The 20,845-nt window shown below is 36.8% G+C and overlaps 1 protein-coding gene across 4 annotated transcripts in view; it reads left to right on the forward strand.

Moving 5' to 3' along the window:
* Nucleotides 1–20,845, forward strand: part of CEP112 (centrosomal protein 112) — a 539,861-nt gene that overhangs the window by 254,154 nt on the left and 264,862 nt on the right. For all 4 annotated transcript variants that reach the window (XM_063080878.1, XM_063080876.1, XM_063080879.1 and 1 more), the window contains one exon: nt 2,069–2,176. In XM_063080878.1, the coding sequence (XP_062936948.1) occupies nt 2,069–2,176 (108 nt within the window). The remainder of the gene's footprint in view (nt 1–2,068; nt 2,177–20,845) is intronic.

Raw genomic sequence — 20,845 nt, forward strand, 5'->3', positions numbered from 1 at the left:
CCAGTGAAGCAAAATAATAAATAAAGTAGCCAGTGATAGAATTGTTCTCACATTAACTGACAATTGCCTCAGAAAAAAATAATTTCCTAATATTTCCAAATGTGCAGCGGTAGAAAGACAAATAGAATACTGCACTATTTTGAATAAAAGCCTCCATTTTCACGTTATAGACATAGAGAGCTTTCTCATTACTGTTTGTAAGAACATCTCTTTCCTCTTGCATATAAAAGAGCATCTGACAAAAGCACATACAAAGTAATAGAAAAAGTTAGATCCAACACTTATTTATTTTGTATGTGTGAAATAATTTGGCACTAAGTTTTGAAAATTTAGTTTATAATTTGATTAGTATTTATTGAGTCTTTGTAGGTACCAGGCATTGTGCTAAATGGTTGGTATACATCTGTTAACAAGGGATTACATCACAGTGGCTGAGACAGCCTTTAAAAACAGCTCTAATGAAGAACTGAATTATACAGCAAGCCTGAAGGTGATGTGTCCTATGGAACAAAAGAGCAGCAAATCAAGGAAAGGGGGACTAAGTGGACTGGGCTGGGAGTGGGGGGTGGGAGGAGACTACAATTTAAAATTTAGAATAAGATGTTCTTAGAGGACTCAATACAAAGGTGACATTTAAGCAAAATATTAAGACTTTAAGAGCCATGTGACTATCTGGGGGAAAGTTTCTAGACCCAAGGGGAGTCCATGTCTGGCATGTTGTAGGTTCAGCACGCAGGCAGGTGTGCTGGAGTGGAGGAGGGGCTGGGATAGACTAGCAGAGATGAGCTGACAGGGGTAACTGGGGTAGGATCATGTGAAGCCTCATAGATGTGGTGGAGTCTTTGGCTTTTACTTTTTTTTTTAATAACAGTTTTGTTGAGATATAATTTACATATCAAAAGTTCACTTGTAAGTGTACAATTCAGTGATTTTTAGTATATTCACAAACGTGCACAGCCATCACCATATTAAATTTTAAAAAATTTTCATCTCCCCCAAAGGAAACCTCATACCTTTTAGCATACTCCTCTAACTCCCTGTCTCACCCTAAGCAACCACTAATCTACTTTCTGTTTCTTTGGATTTACTTGTTCTAGAAATTTAATTTGAAGGGAATAATACAATATGTGGTTTTTTCTGACACTTAGAATAATGCTTTCAAGGTTCTTCCATGTTGTAACGTGTTAGTACTTCATTCATTTTTATGGCTGAATAATATTTTGTTTACCTCTTCATTAACTCAACTAATGGACATTTGGGTTGTTTCCTCTTTTTGGCTATTATGAATAGCGCTACTGTGAACATTTGTATACAAGTTTTTGTGTGGATGTATGTTTTCATTTCTTACCTAGGAGTGGAATTCCTGGGTCACATGGTAACTCTTTGCCTAACCGTTTGTAGAATTGCCAGACTGTCTTCCAGCCTGCCTATACCATTTTACTGCCATAGGCACTATTGAAGGTTCTGATTTCTCCACATCTTCATCAGTACTTGTTATTATCTGTCTTTTTGATTCTAGCCATCCTAGTGGGTATAAAGTGGTATGTCATTTTTGTTTTAATTTATAGTTGCTTAATGACAGTGATTTGGAGCATCTTTTCATGTGCTTTTTGGCCATTTATATGTCTCCTTTGGAGAAATGTCTATTTAGATTATTTTTCCATTTTAAAATTGGGTTTAATTGCTCATTTATTATTAAGTTGTAAGAGTTCTTTGTATATTCTAGATATAGGTCTTTAGTAGATGTATGATTTGGAAATTTTTTCTCCCATTCAACACATACCAACAGCTTAATAGAATCTTATTGGACAAATATTTGAATATCCAAAATTATATTTCCACTACATTGTTGTTATAACATTACATACGAGTTTTAACTATCCTTCTTAAATTATTAAAATTTATTAAAATAAATTGATATATGTTTCATTATTATATCACCTTTAAGTTCATGATTATGTTTGGTGAAGTACTTAAAAATCTGTCATTTTTAACAAATGGACATATTACAAAAACATGGAATATAATTTTTTGTTTAAAATTTAATATTTATTTTAAAATTTTATAGATGGAAAAAGTGGAAGCAGATCTAACTAGATCCAAGTCTCTTCGTGAGAAACAATCAAAGGAATTTTTATGGCAGCTAGAGGATGTCAGACAGCGATACGAACAGCAGGTTGGTATTTCATTTTGATGATGCCATTTAATTTTTTGATACGTATATAATCCTTCTTTTAAACATCTCTTTTTTATCTCAAATCTCTGCATAATGAAAATAGTACTAAGAGCTGTTTTACCAATATATTTGAAATATTTAAAATAATATTCGTTTCCATAAAATCCAGAAACAGAGAATTTTAACACTCCACTGAAGTTTATTATGACAATTTGTTAATTTGAATGTTAATTAAAACAGTTGTTGTGATTCTTGAGTTCTTCTGTTCCTGTCAGAGCACTAGTTTGACTTATTCATTTATTGAAGAAATAGTGTTGGGTACCTACTACGTGCCAGGTCCTATTATTGACATTGGGGTGAACAGTGACAGAGAGACTAAGTTCCTTCTCTCATGGAGCTTAAATTTTGGTGGGCAGTCAGCCCATAAATAAAAAATGAAATAATGTTGAAGAGTGATTTATATGAAGAAGAAAAGAGGGTGCCCGGCCAGGAGATTTCTGGAGGAACAGTACTCCAGTCTGAGGGAACAGCACGTTCAAAGATCCTGAGCATTTAGAAAGCTGGAGTGTTTAAAAAATAAAAACAACAATGAAGACCAGTTTAGCCAGATTATAGGAAGAAAGGTTCCAGCTGTTAGGAGATCGGGGGGAAGAAGCAGCATACATCCAGGTCCTAAGGAGTTTAGATTTTGCCTTCAGTGTTCTGCCTCTTTTTTATTAATAAAAAGTTTTATTTTCTTCTTTTAAAAAATACATTCTTCTTCATTCCCAGAATATTTAAGGTGGCTATTGATTTTTACTTGTTTGTCTAATTTGCTTGCCTTGTTTCCTTAACATCTGGAAAACATTAATGAGCTTAGTTACTCAGGTTAAGGATTTTTTTTCTGAAGACAATATTGGAACCTTTTAAACCTTAAAACCTGAATAATTTTTTAATTATTATATTTTTAATACCCTATCAAGCAGATACTACATCAAAAACTCATTAATCCTTTTTGATTGCTGAATTTTATTTCCTCTTCTGATTGATAGCAATTGGTGGCTCACTTGAATTCAGTGAGAAGGAAATCTGTTCTGATATGTGTCCTTAGGGATGTTGTTGTTTTAATCTTAAAACGCTGGTAAAAATACTTTGCTGAGTTACTTTCACAGGGATGCTATAAAGGCAAAATAGTTATGAAGAAAAAAGATTGTGATTGGTCTTTGTCGTTTTCATCATCCGGACTGTACTACTGCTCCATTCTGTCTAGACAAATCATGCCCATCCTTTAAGACTCACCTCCTGTTCCAACTCTTCCATCAAACATTACATGGCCTTTTCAGCCCACACCAATTTCTTCTTTGTCTAAAGTTGCACTATTTATCGTCTCATTATTTCATACATTTCATTTTTGTATTATATGTTAATGTATCACACAGAACTATTTTTATCCAGAAAGGAGTACATCCTGCAGAAGAGCAGGAGCTTTCTTATATTTCTTTCAACCTCTATTACATTATGCTTCTATGATTGAGTTAGTAATAGAAGCACAATTCATTGTTGAATTGATTTGAGTATTGATCAATCGACATTTGTTTATTATCTGTATATTAGAAGGTAGAAATTTCAGTGTTCTTAATGTGATCATCAGTGAAAACCTCACCAGTTATCACCTCTGTTGGGGGGAGGTGGGGGTGTGGGTGTGCGTGTGTGCGTGCGTGCATGTTTATTTATTACATTTTTTTTTTTTTTTGCTTATATGACTCTAATTAATCCTAGGTGGTGAAATGACTTGTTCAAGGTCAGAGTCTTAAGGAGAGTTCAATTACTGATTCCTTTGGTATTCTTTCCCTTTTGCCAAACCATCTACATGATGTTTCTCTGATACCTTCAGAAAGATTTAGACTTTTTTTACTGTCATTTTATTTATTTAATTTATTTTTATGTATTTTTTAATTGATATGTATTGTACTTATTTATGGGGTACAGAGTTATATCTCAATAGGTATATACAATGGGTGATGATCAAATCAGGGTAATTAGCATACTCATCATCCCCAAAAGTTATCATTTGTTTGTGATGAGAGCATTTGAACTCTCTTCTAGCCATTTGAAAACATGCAGTAAAATTATTATTAATTATAAATGCCTACTACTACTGTAGACCACTAGAACTTATTTTTCCAATCTAGCTCTAATTTTGTATTCTTAACCAACTAAATGCTTTTGATTTAAAAGTTTTAAATAGTAATGAAACAACGATACGTGTAAAAGATATATCCAATTTTTATAACTCTTGCTTGGTGCTACTTTAAAATTACTTTATTATATAGAAGGATGAAGGTTTTATACCACAAAGGAAATAAAAAAATATTTGAACTGAGCGAAAATGAAAACATAGCATTATACAAAGTATAAAAGAGGTACTTTTTGAGATGTAGAAAAGGTAGTGCTTTCAGGGAAATTTATAGTGTTGTATGCTTATGTTATAAAAAAAGAAAGATTTTGAATTAATAATTTAAACTTCTACCTTAGGAAACTAGAAAAAGATAAGCAAGTTAAACTGAAAACAAACAGAATGAATAAAATGACATAAGAACAAAAATCAGTGAAATAGAAAACTGAAAACAAACAGAATGAATAAAATGACATAAGAGCAAAAAGCAGTGAAATAGAAAACTGAAAACAATAGATGTAGGTACTACTATTTTGTTCATTTAGCAGCTGAGGAAACTGAGGCATAGAGAATATAAGTATCTTGCCCAAGGTCACACTCCTTGGCGGCAGAGCCATGATTCAAACCCAGGATTTATGGATCTAAGTCCCCTGCTCAAACAGTTCTACTACACTACTTTATTAACCTCATCAAAAAAACAAGTTGATGAAGTATCCCAGAAAATAGAACAAAAGGCAGAGTGACAAAATTGGTTAGAGGCTGAACGGATCATTCAGGGAAAATGAACATAACTGTCTAGTTAGGAGTCTAAGAGAGAGACCAGAGAAGTAAGAGGAGGGAAATTATTAAGAAAACAACACAAGAATTTTTCACAGCACTGAAGGAGAAGAAACTCGGTAAATACATCTCTGTGGAATTCTGGAGCACTGAGGATAAAGGGAAAATCCTAAGTATAGAGGTAGCAAACTGGCTGATCTCAGGTGAGACTGAGCCCTGAAAACTGTGTGTTTGGCCAGCTCTAGGTTTCTAAAATCAGGTTTTGAATGAGTTGTCACAGTTTGAAATGCACTTGATTTTATACACAATACAAATTTCAGGTTTGTCTTACAACCTCAGTAAATCTGGCAGCTGTACACCCACATTTTCCCATGGCAACAATCAGCTGAAATTGAGAGGCAGTTCTCCACCATATAGGCTTGTAGTTGTTGATTCACTGCAACCCTTTTCACTCTCCATATGTCTCACAGACACAGGCTTCATATAGTTTGTTGCAGGCCTGTTCCGTGTAGCCGTATGAGTTTGAAATTCCTGCTAAAACTTGCAGAGAGAAAAACAGACCACCTAGAAAGGAACAAGAATCAAACTAATTTCAGACTGTTGAACAGCAAAACTGGATCCTCAGAGTGATTGCCTTCAAAATTCTGAGGTCAATTGGTTTATTCAGCCAAAAAATTTATCATGTAGGAAGCATAAAGACACTTCCAGACATGGACTCACAAAGTTTACTTCTCATGTGTCGTTTCTTAGGAAGTTACTTAGGGCTGTTCCCTAAAAAAACAAGAGACCAAACTGAGGACAGTGAGGATTTGGGGTCCAGCCATAAGAAGTGCAGTGGGGGAAGTGGCAGGGTGAGAGCTGTCTAGAGGCGTACAGAACAGTCAGTGCATGTGGAATCAGGAAACAGAGGCTTCTGAGACTGAATCTTCAGGAAAATGGAATACTTAAGGCATAAATCGCTTGGCTTTGCTTTGGTAAGCATGATCCCAAATCTCAATGGCTTGGAATAACAAAGGTTTATTTCTCACTCATGCCACATGTCCTTTGAGGCTTGACTGCAGCTCTGCTTCATGTTATGTCATCTTGAATCCAGTTTCCAGAACAAACTATCTAAACATGGCCTTGGGAAATGAAAAAAGAAATCATGTTGAACACACACTGGCTCTTAAAGTTTACTCAGGAGTAAGTACATTGGTACATCCACTCACATTTCATTGGCCAAAGCAAACATGACCTCACTGGTATAATCCTCCTGCAGAAAGGAGCATCACAGATTAGAAGTGAGCTTAAAACAATTTACAACACATATTATGATTGTAAAACTTAGAAAATGTAAAAAAAAAAGGGGAAAACATTGGAAATGGATTCTAGAAGCACTCTTCGCCAAGCAGCACAGGTGTTATGACACTGGACCAATAAGGAACGAAATGTAGTCTTAACAAAGTAAGGCTATTCGTTGAACAACATGTACACAGTCACGATAATCAAGGTGAAATTTATTGTGTCCAACTTCCAGAACTAGTTTATGGTTACAGAACAGAGCATAACTATTATCAACCTTGCTGTTGTTACACTAGAGTTAAAGATGACATAGGTATGGAAGTGGAAGAAAGGGACAATGTGCAAGGGGGAAGGGTAAGAGCACTGAGGTGTTAATATTACAAAATGGGGATTTGAGCTTCTTCCCATGTCAAGAAATAAAACATGGAAGTTTTAGTATGTTCTTTCAAGTTACAAGTTTGACCACTGGAGGAACTGAGAAGAATGATGTAACTGTATCAAGAAGAGTAGAAGTGAGGGGGCAAGGGAGTGTAAATGAGCTAAATTCCCATTTGTTATAATAGAAAACCTATAAACAATGTATAGATTTGGTAAATTAGGAAAGAGGTATATATCATATTACGGAGAGATGTGGAAGTAACCACTAGAGAAAGGAAAACAGCAATGGTTATGAAGAGTTGCCACCAGTACAGGAGTGGGATGGGGCAAGGGCCTGTTACTTTGCATTATAAGATAATCTTGTGATTTTGTTTTTTAAAATCATGTATATATATATACACATATTCACATATAAATAGAATTTATATATTCTAATCATTTAAAAATTTAATTCATAGTCTTCAATCCAAAAATTTCGTTTCTTGGAACCTATCCTATGGAAATATTTACACATGTGCAAAAAGATACATGTTTATATGTGTTCCCGGAGAATTATATAGAATAATGAAAAAAACTTGTAAATAAAGCAAATGATTAAATAAATTATGCTAAATTCATACTATAGAACACCATGAATTTATTAAAAAGATTGATATAAATCTGTAGAAGCCAACATTATGCAGATTTCTAAGACATATTATTAAGGGGACTAAAGCACACCTTAGAACATTTTGTATATTATGATCCCATTTATGTAAAATTAAAAAATATGTCTGTATCATATAGTTAGATGTGTAAATTCAGTAAAAAATATTCTATAAGATTACACATGTCTATAGAATGGGCATGGAATTATGGGTTATTGTTGAGATTTCATTGTATGCTCAAAAACTTTTTTGCTTGAAATTTCACAAGCGTGTGTTGTGTGTTACTTGGATAATTAAAACATTAAAGTTATGAATGCTAAGAAACAATAGGATAGAATAAATATTATGGAGCATTTATATTCTATATCATTTTAAGTGGATAATAAATTTGGATTAATGAAAGAAAATAGAACAGACATACAGTGTAAAAATAACTGAGATGGAAAGCCTAAAAGAGGCTTTAAAAACAAAGAACATAGAGCATTGGAAGATTACTTTCAAAGATGCCAAAGTAGGGATAATTTCAGACTTTCAAACTGCAAAAGCCAATGCAATGGAGTTATTTAATCAGATTTTTTTTTTTTAAAAAAGTATAATGTAAGAATGAAATAGCAAATTTTTAAAATGTGATGGTAACTTACAGTCATTCTGACACATGCCACCTTAAAAATATGTATTTCCACTGAAGTATACTTTATCTAAAGAACGATGGAGGATGTTTTCCATAACTTTAGTGCTGGAAGGAAGGTTGCTTGGGAAACTAGCTTTAGAAACTAGGTGCAGAAAATTATATCAAGAAGTGCAGCCCAGGATTGGGGAGTAAAGGAATAAGCAGGAAACAGAGGTGATTAATCAAATATATATAAGAATATTAAGGAAGGGTAAGGAATATGGATTTTTATTATGCTATGGTTACAAAGTATAATTGAGGTATTTTTTAGATTAAAATCAATATTAGAAGCACTAATAAAGAGAGGGAAAATGTCCATTCCGCTAAGTAAACTGATGAAGGAGTAGGGGAGAGAAAAAAAACCAAATTAAAAATTTTTCATAAAACACAAATACTAATCGGAAGTTATTGTACTATGACATGGTATAAGCGGTTGAAGAGTTCTCTATGACAGTTTTAAAATTATATTTTTATTTTGATGATAATCATGTGGAGGACAAATTTATAAACAAGTGTAACCAAATAATTTCAGTGCCTTACTTGCATTTATTTTGTGATTGTTTTGGCACAACTCTGGCTTTTTAAAGTTGGTCACAATGAGAAAAAACCACCAAGGAAAATTTGAACACATTTGAGTAAATAAAAATGATTTCAAGTTAAAAAAATAGAAGAAATTATATTTGTAGCACATATGTTAAAGAGTGACTCCTTATTAAATTAATACATTTATAATAAATAAAATAATTACCAGACAAATAAAGTAATTAGCATAAATCATAAAAAAATTATTGATGTCCCACTAAATGACCTGGCAAAGGAGAGAAACACATAAGAAATGAATTAACAACCATGTAGAAACATCCTCAGTCTTGGTGTTAATAAAAATGGAAATTAGAATTAACAATGATGTGTCATCTAAAGTTGGCAAAAGTTTAGTGAAATTGGTACTTGCATATATGTTAATGACATTATAAATTAACGTAGCCTTTTTGGAAAGGATTTTGGCAGTATGTACCAAGAGTCATAAAAAATGTTTATACCCTCTGGCCCAATTGTTCTTAACCTCAAAAACCAGACAGAAATATTTAAACAATGATGTTAATTATTTTTTAGTTGATGGAATCACAGTTAATTCTTTTCCTGTATCCCCTATCTCACATTGTGACAGTATCACTTTTTAAATGTAAAAATACATTTATATTAAGGGAGGGCAAGGAATATTGGAAGTACATTAAGCTTCAAAGGCTTTTCTCAGAATAACAGATTTAAAAATCTACCAAATTTTTGTCTTTGTACAGTCTTAGTCAAAAATACTTAACATGAGAAGGGATATTGAGTAATGCTTTAAAGAACTGATACTATTAATAGAAGCCATGCACTATTGCATCAATTTTTCAGTTTTCTTTTCATGAAAAAGTGATTGGTAATACAAAAGTAGGTTATAACAGGAATTTAAATAAATACACAGGTGTATCTCAGGTTGGTGCAGATCTCACCCATTTTTATTCTTCCTATCTCTACAGGCCTGTATATAACATCAATGCTGATAGTGAAGATCCCAGGCAGTAACTCACTAAGGAAAGATGAAGGCAGGAATATGGGCTAGTACATTATAGGAGAATATTTATCCTTGTGATAACATACAAATTTTTTTAGTTAACCTTTTTTCAGCAGAAAACTCTATTAACTGTTTCAGTATTCCCCCTGATCATTCCACATTGTTATGGTTTTTACCGTGAAAATTTATCATGAGAAACGATAGGCATATAGTAGTGGTCTCTACAAACCAGTACACTAAAAATGAAGCCGATTAAACTAAGCTCATTTCCTTCTTTGAACAGGGTAGCCAGGCTCATAGATAAGGAAAGAGGAGTCAATGTAGTGTATCTGGACTTCATCGAGCCATCTGACAAGGTCCATCATAAAGGCAATATGGGAAAATATGGTTTGGATATTGCTGCCTTTATGTGGTTAAGTGATAGTTCAAAGGGCCATCTCCGAATGATTAGTGTGAACCTGAAGTGAGATTTGTGTGTCTGTCAGTCACTGAATGATGATAAGGGATTAAAAAAAAGTTTAAATTTCCTGATGCTTAAAGTTCAGAGGAGTAGTTAATATGTAGGATAAGAAAATCAGTTTTCTGAAGCTTTAAACAGGCTGGAATTAAGAAGATTACATTTATTGGGGTTGAATATGAAATACCATGCTTTAGTTTAGAAAATCACTTGCAAAAAGTGTTAGGGGAAGAGCTAGGAAGACAGAAAGAAACACAGATGGGGGAGAACGGTTTCTGGGACAGTGGGACAGAAGAGGTAACAGACATGGTCCCAGTCCATTGCTTACATATCAGGTCATGTAAGGAATAAGTCATTTCTGGTCATCACATTTTAAGCAGGACACTGACAAACTTAAACATGTTCGAGGAGAGTTTCCAGAATGTAGAAAGGTCTGGAACTATGTCACAGGGAATATTTAAAGGAATAAGGATATTTTGCCAGGAGGAGAGAAGGCTAAGGAGGATTGTGTATCTCTTTGTTATTTTTATGTTTAAGGTCTGTGCTACAGGAAATGCTAGGCTTGGTCTGTGTGCTGGTGATCATGAAAGCCCACAGTTGTTAGGACCTGCTCTGGGCAGACACTGCTCTATGTGCCTTACATGTATTCAGCCACTTCCTCTCTTCACAGTCATCTTGTGAGGCTGCTACCACTGTTAATTATTCCCATTTTCTAGTTGTAGAAACTGAAGCACATCCAGGTAAGAAATTGGCCGGGACCCCACACAGTTCACAGGTGGTAGAATCAGAACCTGAACTTGAGCTATGCTCTTGACCTACGATCTAAATGCACTCCCCTAGAATTCAAGGGGCAGATGTAGAACCTGTGTTTGGATGGTACTGTGAGGAATGTTTTGAGTTGTTTCAAGGTAGGTCTTTAGAAAACAACTATTCAAATGTGCAGCAGTGTGTCTTGTGAGAAAGTGAGTTTCCCAGCCTGAGCATGCTGAAGTATCTGTCAGGAGCGTTGTGGGGGGAGGCTGTGCGCTTGGGGGGCTGCCCTACCACTCAGGTCCCTTCCAAACCCAAGATTCTGTGATTCCCTGTTCATTTGCCTCAGCCCCGCTCCTGACAGAGGAAGACTTGTTTGGTCCCACCGTAGACTCATTTGCTCACATACCTGTCTATCTGGACCTCCTTACAGCAGGTCTTCTGCCTACTTTCTCAGTTGCCATTCAAACACATGCATGACAGTGTTTCTATTACTTTGTCTTGCTTTTCTCTAAAAGGTAAAAATTTAAATATTATGATTGTAGCATTTCACACCAGGAGGGGGTTTAGATGATGATCACGCAGACCCGTTCTTCTCAAAAGGTGAGGCAATCCCTGGGGTAGTGAGCAAGTGCCGGGTGTCTGTGAGGCTACACACAGTTTCACGGAGTGTTTGGTTCACGGGATTGTTTTGTGGGAAAGCAAAATAGTTGTACTACTGAGGTAACATTCATATTAAAACAAACATAGACTTTCCTGTTTTGTAAAATGCGAAGTTCTCATGAAATTTTAAGAGAAAATAGGACGTTTCAAAGAACTTCCAGCTTGCAGAGGCTGCTTCAGGCTGTGCCCTCAGATGCCCCAGGGGGATACTATTCATTTCCACTGCTGCTAGGGTGCATTGGTGGAAAAGTTTTAGGTCTAATCCTTACATTTTATGATGAGGGAATTGGCATTCAGAGGAAATGAATGACTTGTGCCTTCTGGGCCTCAGTTTGCTTCTTCAGTTTTAATTTTTGAGCTCCTCCCATATAGAAAGCCTTGTGTCGGGAACTGTAATGAAGTAAAAAAAGCAGAGTGCTATTTTAAAATATCTTAGTCAAAATGCAGACCTAAAGCATGCAGATGTAGAAAGAAAAATACAAACACATGGGATAAGTACTCACACAAATATCCTGTAAAGCCCAAGCTTTCATCAAGATTTCCTGTTTCTTTCCTGTATGACCACTGGAACAAAAAGACAATTCTAATTGTCTTTTAACAAACCTCATTCAAGTTGGAAACAAACAACCAACCAGGCATGCTAGGATTTCCTGAACTATGGAGGGTTTTTTTTTGCAATTCCATCTTATCATTCTTTAATCTTATATTTCGTATCTTCTCTTTCACTACAAAGCCTTTAAAGAGATATGTAGTTTAGCAGATAAACAATGGTCAAATTCTCCAGAAAGAATAAATGCCATTGTCAAAGATTATAAAAAACACTGAAGGGCCAACCTCTTACAAGCTACTGTTATTTGAAACAAAATGTTTTGCTAGCAAAGACAAAGCAGAAATGATGCAACATAGCAAGTGGGAAATTTTAAGTTAAGGTCAATTAGGTTATTTAAAAAGCAGATGGCATGTGATTCCCAACTCTTTCATTTGTAAATATTTGTCTTTAGTTATCTAGGTAATATAACCTAAAAGCACAAGCCTCTTTTATTTACTTATTTTATTTATTGAAATAATCGATTGTACATATCTGTGGGCACAGCATTGAGTATCAATACCTGTGTGCAATATGTGTTGCTCAGATCAGGATAATTAGTATATTCAACATTTTACAATGTAATCATTTTTTGTAGGCCTCTTTTAAATGAGACTGTTTAGTCCACCCTGGAAAAGGAGACAGTAGAAAGCAAGAGATAGAAGAAACAGGGAAGATACTCACTAGCAGAGGTTCCCAAGAAGAGGGAGCTATGTGTGTCGGAGCCACGTCACAGGTGGAGGTGCTGGGCTCGGAGAGGAGGGACAGGCCTCTGTGGAACTAGTGAGAAGAAAAGGGAAGGATGGTGTACAGAAGTTTGTAGATCCGTGTAGGTGGATGAGGAGGTTCTTATTACTGGAGGTTTTCATTGTGAGACACGAGGCAGGATCATCTGCTGAGACTGGGGAGTTACAAGGACAGGAGAGCTGATGAAAGTGAGAACCGTTTGACATTGTTCTGGTGATAACAAGACTGATCCGACTAGAAAAACTTAATAACATTTCTTTTCAGTATTAAGATCCCAGATGAGATTAATGACCATGAATTTGTTGGTTTCCCCCAAATCTCTTCAGAATGTATTTTTATATGATTTATTGATTTCTAAACATGTATAATTTATTATACATCCAGTATGCTGCTTTTATTCTCTTTGTCTTCTTCTTGCTCACTCTGTAATACTCTTTTTAAAAAGTCTTTTTTGCTTGGCTTTTCTTTTCCAATTTGTAATGAGTAATTTTTGAGCCCCAACTACATATCAGCCACTCTGCCCCTTCCTGGTGATCAAGACAAATGCAATCCTTGATCAAATTATGCTCCCAGTCTTTCAAATTATTTCTTTCACTAGCCACCTAATGCAGAGAATGCAGCTATGCTACAACTCACAAATTGGTTCTAGAGGCAACAGGCAAGGTGCCTGATTCCCAGCTGTTAGTCTGCCAGACCAGTGACCCAGGCAGTGAAGCTACAGAGCCTGGGCTTATAGGCCCAGGCCGAGTATTTGGATCCTGGATTCATAGAACGGGTATTGATCCATAGTGAAAGGCCATTGCAGCAGGGCCTCCTCTTCCTCTTTTTTTTTTTTTTTTTCTTTTCTTTTGTGTTTTTGGCCTTAAAGTTTTCTCATATATGTTAAAATAAGTGGCACCTTTATCTAGAGTGGAAATTAAGAGGTCAGAGATGAAGGCAGTTCTCTTCAGTAACTGCAGCATCAAGTGTATATATTTACTTTTAGAGATACTACATTAAAAATTGTTTCCTAGTAGATAGTGATATGGCTAACTTATTTCCGGTCTCTAGATACATTAAAATATAAAATGGAAGCAATACCTTCCAATCATTCATTATTTAACACATGTTTATAGAGCAAATACTTTGTGCTAAGCACTGTTCCAGGTGCTTAGGCTATGGCAGTGAACAAATAGTCTTTGTCTTTATGATAGAGGAGAGAAATAGCACCACTACTGCCAGCACACACACACACACACACACACGCACACACACACGCGCACGCGCGCGTGCACACACACACACACACACTCTTTCTCTGTCTCTCTCAAAATATAATGTAAGATAAGGTGAGGTAATGATAATTACTATAAAGGAAAATAAATCAGGCTAGGGGGGTTGAGAGTAAAGGAGCTATTTTATATAAGGTGTGATTTTAGTTGGGGTTGTCGGTGAAGGACTCTAATGAAGTGATATGTGACTTAAGGCTTGAATGAAGTGAAGGAGGAAACCATACAAGAAACCATACAAAAACCCAAGTGAGAAAACAGCAGTCCAGGCAGAGAAAGAGCAGATGTAGTGGCTGTGAGATTGGAATGGGTTGGTATGTGGTTGGAATGGAGTGAACTAGAGAGAGCTGAGGTTAAGTAGAGGACAGATTATATCAAGTCCTGTGGACTGTGGTGGGGAGTTTAGATGTTATTCTGAGTGTGATAGGAAGCCACTGGAGCATTTGAGCAAGATCTGGTTTTAAAAGATCTCCGCAGTTGCTATGTGGAGCATTGATTGCAGTGGAGGCAGGAGAGGAACAGAAAGTCTAGTTAGGAGACCATTGCAGTAGTCTGGCAAGAGATTACCATGGCTGGGACTAGGGTAGGACTGGTGGGACTGATGGCAGGTGATTGTATTGGGGATATATTTTGCAGGTAGAACTTGTTAATGGGTGTGAAATGAAGTGTGAGGCAAAGAGGGAACTCTGATGTGGCTTAGATGTTGTCCAGCTGAGGAACCGGGTGAATGGGTGATGATAGACACTGAAACAGGGGTAGAGAGAAAAGAAAGGAAGCCCTGGACTGAGCCCAGGGGCATGCCAACAATAGAGATATGGAAGAGATGGAGAAAGCAGCAATAGAGACTGAGAAGGAACAGCCAGTGAGGTAGAAGGAAAAACTAAGAAGGTGTGATTTCCCGTAAACCATGTGCAGTAAGTGTTTCAGGAAGGAGGAAGTGAGTAACCAGTTGTTTCAGGTAATGCCAAGAGGGGAAGTTAGATGGAGGCTGAGAACTGATCACTGGACTTGGTGAAAAGATCTTTAGCTGCCTCAACAAGTCCGGTTTCAGTAGAATGTGGGATCAAAAGCCTGAATGATATGGATGGAGAGAGAATGAGATATGAGTAATCTTTCTGAAAAATTTTGAAAGAAGGAGAAGCAGATAAGTGGGGTGGTAGCTAAAGGAAGGTAGCTACGTGGAGTCAAGGAAAAGCTTTTCAAAAATGAGATACAGTAAAAATATGTTTGTTTGTTCCAATGGAAAATGATCCAATGGAGAATAAAATATTAATGATGCAGAGTGGTGGGATAATTATGAGAGCAACATGCTTAATTTGGCAAGAGGAGGTGGAAACTACTGCACAGATGAAAGGACTCTTCTTAATAGCATGGCCAGCCATCCATCCAAGCCATAGGAAAGGCAGAGACTGTGCTGGGAGATGAGTCAATTTGGTGTTGAGGAAAACGAATTAGCTCTTTTCTGTTTCTATTTTTTTGATTGTTCCTGAATGCCGCATTGTTCCATTCAAAATGATGAATAATTATGAAACATTGCAGTAGGCGAGGTAAGGAAAGTAAAAAAAAAGAAAGTAAAGACATAGTCACGTAGTTTACAAACTCGTTGACATGCTTGGCCTTCTACATTCCATACTTGGTGGCAAACCTGGATGATTTTTGTATTTCATATTCATTTAAAGCAGTGATGCACTAGATTCAGTTCTTCTGAATGTACTTTAGGGAAACAGACTTAAGGTAAAATAAGTTAAAATATATAGTTAAGACATGTTTCTTTCCAAGAATTTTGAATGCCATCTGTAAGAGTGAAAATTAATTTTCTCAATTTGTGTGGCTTGAGTTGACCATCATTAATCCATAAAAAAAGTCCTCTTGAAGCATTTGACTATCTGAATCTTTCCTGAGTTTCAACTGAGATCTGGCAGATAAAAACACCGAAAATAGTACACTTAGCAAGCCCTATAGAGAAACCTCTGTTCTTTAATGGCTAACAATTTAAAGCAAAGTGTCCCTTGAACTATTAGTTTGATAATCAATATAATTTTTGATAGAATTCACAATGAACTGTACTTCATCTCTCTTTTTTCAAAATGTAGCACATTTACAAGGTAGTGGTTTTTCCCACTATTCCAGTCACATTATCTGAGATGAAGATGCTGGAACTGCCTTGGCATAGTATTAAGAGTCACAGTATCAGGAAAATGAGAATATGAGAGTAGTTTTGTTACTTTAGAGCAAAGAACCCACCCCATGGGAGTGCCTGGAGGATACTGCCTTCACTAAAGTGCTGAGGGGGACACTCACTGGTGGTGGGGGCACTGATACCACCGAGCAGCTGTGGGGTGGCTTCCTCTGTATTCCAGGGCTGACAGTAGAGATGCTGCTATGGAAATGGCTGCCTACTTTCAACAGGATGGTAGGGTTCCAAAATGGCAGACATCACGTGGGGCTCTGAAGTGTCAGATGGTAGTGATTACTGTAATGGACAGCAAGGCTAGACTGGCAATTAAGGTATCTTACCCCACAGGGGTCTGTGGTGATAGCGAATAGCACATGGTGCTCTGAGGGATGAGATAGACAGAGAGCCAATGAGAGTACTACTTGGCTAGTACACGTCAAGAAAGAAGTCTGGAGCTGGTGAGTGAATTTTAGATAGTTTTCCACTTCAATGGAGAATCATGGTCTTTCACCAAGTTTCTAAATCTAAGTCAGTTCACACACCCAGAGCCCATTGTTTGAAGGGAGACCATGTCCCTTGTTACAGACTCTTGCAATACCACCACAAGTGAATATTCCCCCAAGGGAGCTGTTGTCATTTGACATGGTAACTAACTGCACACAAAAAAGAAAGAAAAAATTCTACCAACATCTTATCTTCCAGAAATGACTGTTGTTAATCTTAAGTGAGCATAATTCCTGGAATTTCTATGAGAGATAAATAAATAGAAAGATAAGTAGACAGATCAACAAAAGCAATTTTTTAGATACAGGACCATGTTAGACATTTGCCTCTTTCATTAAAATATTAAATTTAATTTTAATATTAAAAAATTGAAATTGGGGCTTCTGGTTGAGATGGAGGAATAGATAGTCTCCAGCGTCACTCTCTCTCACAAATCAACGAATTTACAACCATATAAAAAAGTAGCAACAGCCAAGCTGGGGCCTCTAGAGCTCAGGGGAAGAGGAGGAGAGACCTACGGAGTGCATGAAGGCAGGAGAAGCCACGATGAGAGAAAGAAAAAACTGCTCTGACCATTTTGTGCTTAGGCCGCTTTAAGGCTGGAGCTGCTGAACACACAAAGCAGGAGCTGGCAAAAGTTGCAGCTGTGCCCTTCGGATGGAGTTGCTTAGAGGCAGCAGGGGAGAAGAGGGCCTTGGTGGCCCCCAGGCCAGCAAGACCACTAATAGGGTTCCAGAGGACCCACATAGGAGTGAGGAACCACAACAACTGAAAAAATGGAGCCACTCAGAGGCTGGTGAGTCATCGCAAGGGACTGGTGCACAGCCTGTCCCATGGGAAGTGTTTGCAGCAGGGGCAGTGGGGAAGATGAGTCCACTGGGGGAATGCTGGGGCACAGCAAGGACAGCTGATCTGCATCCCAATCAGCATAGGACCACTCAGAGGAGACTGGTCAGGAATATAGAATTGCATGGGGTGCAGTTTGATGAAAAGACACAGGCCCAGATCAGAGTTACTACACAACCCAGGTGCATCGAGTCTCTGGAGAGCCAGAAGTACCTATAAAGTCAACCATTATAACCTGGGCTGCACAAAAAGCCTTCCCTAGGGAATCAGCAGCAAAGCAGCAATTTAGCTCAACCACAGAGCTCAAGTACTGGTCCCAAAAGGAAGTTCTCCCACTTTAGAAGTAAGCAAAGGACAAAAAATTAGTTCCAGCTCAGAAACAATGCCAGTGTCTCGGGTCCACCCAGGACATGAGGCATGGAGTCAGGGATGGACCTCCTTCCCACAACCAGGCACACCATGCCAGTGCCTCGGGGCCCTCCCTGGGACCTGAGGCATGGAGCAGACAACTGGACCCCCTTCCCACAACCAGGCACACCGCCAGCACCAAAGAGCATGTAAAAACATCACCTCCATGTGGGTGGCCCACCACAGCCACCACAATAACCATGGCTGCCACAAAAGCAGCTGGATGCCGCAGCCACCACACAGATGTTCCACCAGCCACAGGAGTGCATTGACATGAGGTGAGTCACCAACATAGATAAAGAAGAGGATGTCTCTCTCCACAAAGCCCATTTCAGAGTTACAGAAGAAGTATCTGCTCTATGATGATATCGGGGGATCTGATCACACCTCTCAGCATTGGACAGATCATCTAGGCAACAAATCAACAGTGTAACCGTTATTCTTTCAGAAGGAGGGAAGAAATCTCAGGTAATTAGAGGGGGGAGGAGTGGAGGAGGGGGATAAGGAGAGATTGGACAAGGGGCATAAAGAATAATTATGATTTGTAACAATATATATGCTAGTAATATTGATTTGGTCAACATATCTCAACGTTGAACCCCAAAAATATGTATAATCAATTTTGATTCAATAAAAATTTTTTTTAAAAAAGACTGTAATACAGGGATCCAAGGTGTGCTAATCAGGAGGATATATCAGCAGAGGTTAGAGAAGGATTGATCAGGAAAGGATTCCTGGACAAGGTAACATTGAAGCAGTGCCACAAGGAATGTTTGCAGTCAAATTTATTGAAGCATGATTTATGTACAATAAAATGTACCCATTTTAATGTACAGTTTATTGTTTTGACAAATGCATACAGTCGTATAGCCACCACCACAATCAAGATATAGAATATTTCCTTTACCCAGAAAGTCCTTTGTGCTTCTTTGCAGTCATGCCCCCTCTAACATCACCTGATCTGAATGCTGCCATTACAGATTAGCTTTGCCTTTTCTAGAATTCCGTATAAGTTCTACATACATACACTATATGTTCTTCATACACTGTAGTGTAGAATCATATACTACTATATGTTCTTTTGTGTCTGGCCTCTTTCACTGAGCATAATGTTTTTGAGATTATTCTAAATTCTTCCATGTATCAGTAGTTTGTTTCTTTTTTTATTGCTGAGTGGTATTCTATTTCATGAATCCATTCACCTATTGGTGGACATTTGAATTTTTTCTAGTTTTTTTTTTATTATGAATAAAGCTGCTGTGAATATTTATGTACAAGTGTTCTTGTGGATATATATTTTTCAATTCTCTCAGTAAGTGTATGTTCATAAGCTGCATAATTATAAAAAACTGCCGAAAATTTCCTTAAATAAAAAAAAGAAATTGGTTGAAGAAACACGGGAAACCAAAAGATATGTGAAGTTTAGAAAAACATTTCTTCACTATGTAAGAGATGATTTCCTAGAGTGTTAAGAAATAAAGATTAAAAATACATTGAGGTTAGAGTAATTTTTAAATTTTATGGCTCAATTTTGATAGCAGTAGTTACTCCCTACTATATAAAGAAAACTCACTTGCTTACACTTCACTCTACCCACTCTACCACTCTATTTTTTCAGTTGTAGTATTATTTATACATTGTTGAGGTTTGTAACATTTATATTCTGTTCTATAATTCTATGAGAATTCATAATTCCTGCAGTTATATAGACTTAGTTTTTTATTTAAATCTGTCATGTACTCCCCACCAGGACTTTTATCACAACTTCTTATCTGAGTACTTTGTTTTTAATCTATCTATTGACTACTGAGATTTCATCATTAAGTAGCTTTTTCAAGAAGTGCTTATAGATGTTATATTCACTGCAGTTTTGCGTGCTTGAGAACGTCTGTGTTCTCTTATTTGTGAAGAATAGCTTGCTTGGCTGGGCATAAAATTCTTTGGTCATCTTTTCATTCCTGGATCTTTGTACACATTGTCCCATTGTCTTTTGGCACTAAGAATTGCTCTTAACACAGCTTCTCTAGTCATCCCTTGGTTGCTTGAATTTTATCCTCAAGTGTTTTTTTTTTTTTTTGAAGAGTGGTTTGGGTACCATAGTCCTTGGGTTCTTCCATGTCTGAACTTAGTTATGATGTTCTTGAGGCATTCTTTTTCTCCATCAGAATCAATTTTTCTTGGTATACAGTGTGCCTTTTTGATATACACGTTCAGCTCTTTATTCATTTTAGGGAAATTTTCCAATATCGTATCTATATATACATTTCTTTTCCACTTTTTCCCCCCCATATTATCTTTTCTTCATCTCTTTCCTGGGCCTTTACTATGATTTGCAAGCTTTCTGTCTATGTCAGTGATTCGATTTGCAGCAGTGTTTATTCAGCTTGTTGTTTCTAATTTAGTAATGATTTTTTGATGGAGTTATTTTGGTCCTTAGTTAATTCTGTTGTCTTATCTTCTTGTCTTTGAGTTCTTCTTTCATTGCACTCATGGTCTTAGGTTCTCCTACAACTCTAATTGTTTCCGGTTTTTAAGGTTCATTTCCCTCCATCCAGAATGATGGGCCTTTCTTCCTTTCTTTCTTCCTTCTTTTCCTCCTCTTTTTTGCTATATTCACTTTTTTCCCTCATCATTCTTGAGCTCTGTCCAAATCTACTCTTAGTACTGGTATAATATTCATGAATTCTCTTTGGCTCCTTCTCTGCCTTTATGTTCAGCCTGTTGTCTTCCACTGAGTTTCAGTTTGAGGGGATGGATATTTTGTTGCATTCACTTTTCTGTGTCTTGAGATCATTGTA

The sequence above is a fragment of the Cynocephalus volans genome, chromosome 16 (assembly GCF_027409185.1).
Source record: "Cynocephalus volans isolate mCynVol1 chromosome 16, mCynVol1.pri, whole genome shotgun sequence".
Lineage (NCBI taxonomy): Eukaryota > Metazoa > Chordata > Mammalia > Dermoptera > Cynocephalidae > Cynocephalus > Cynocephalus volans.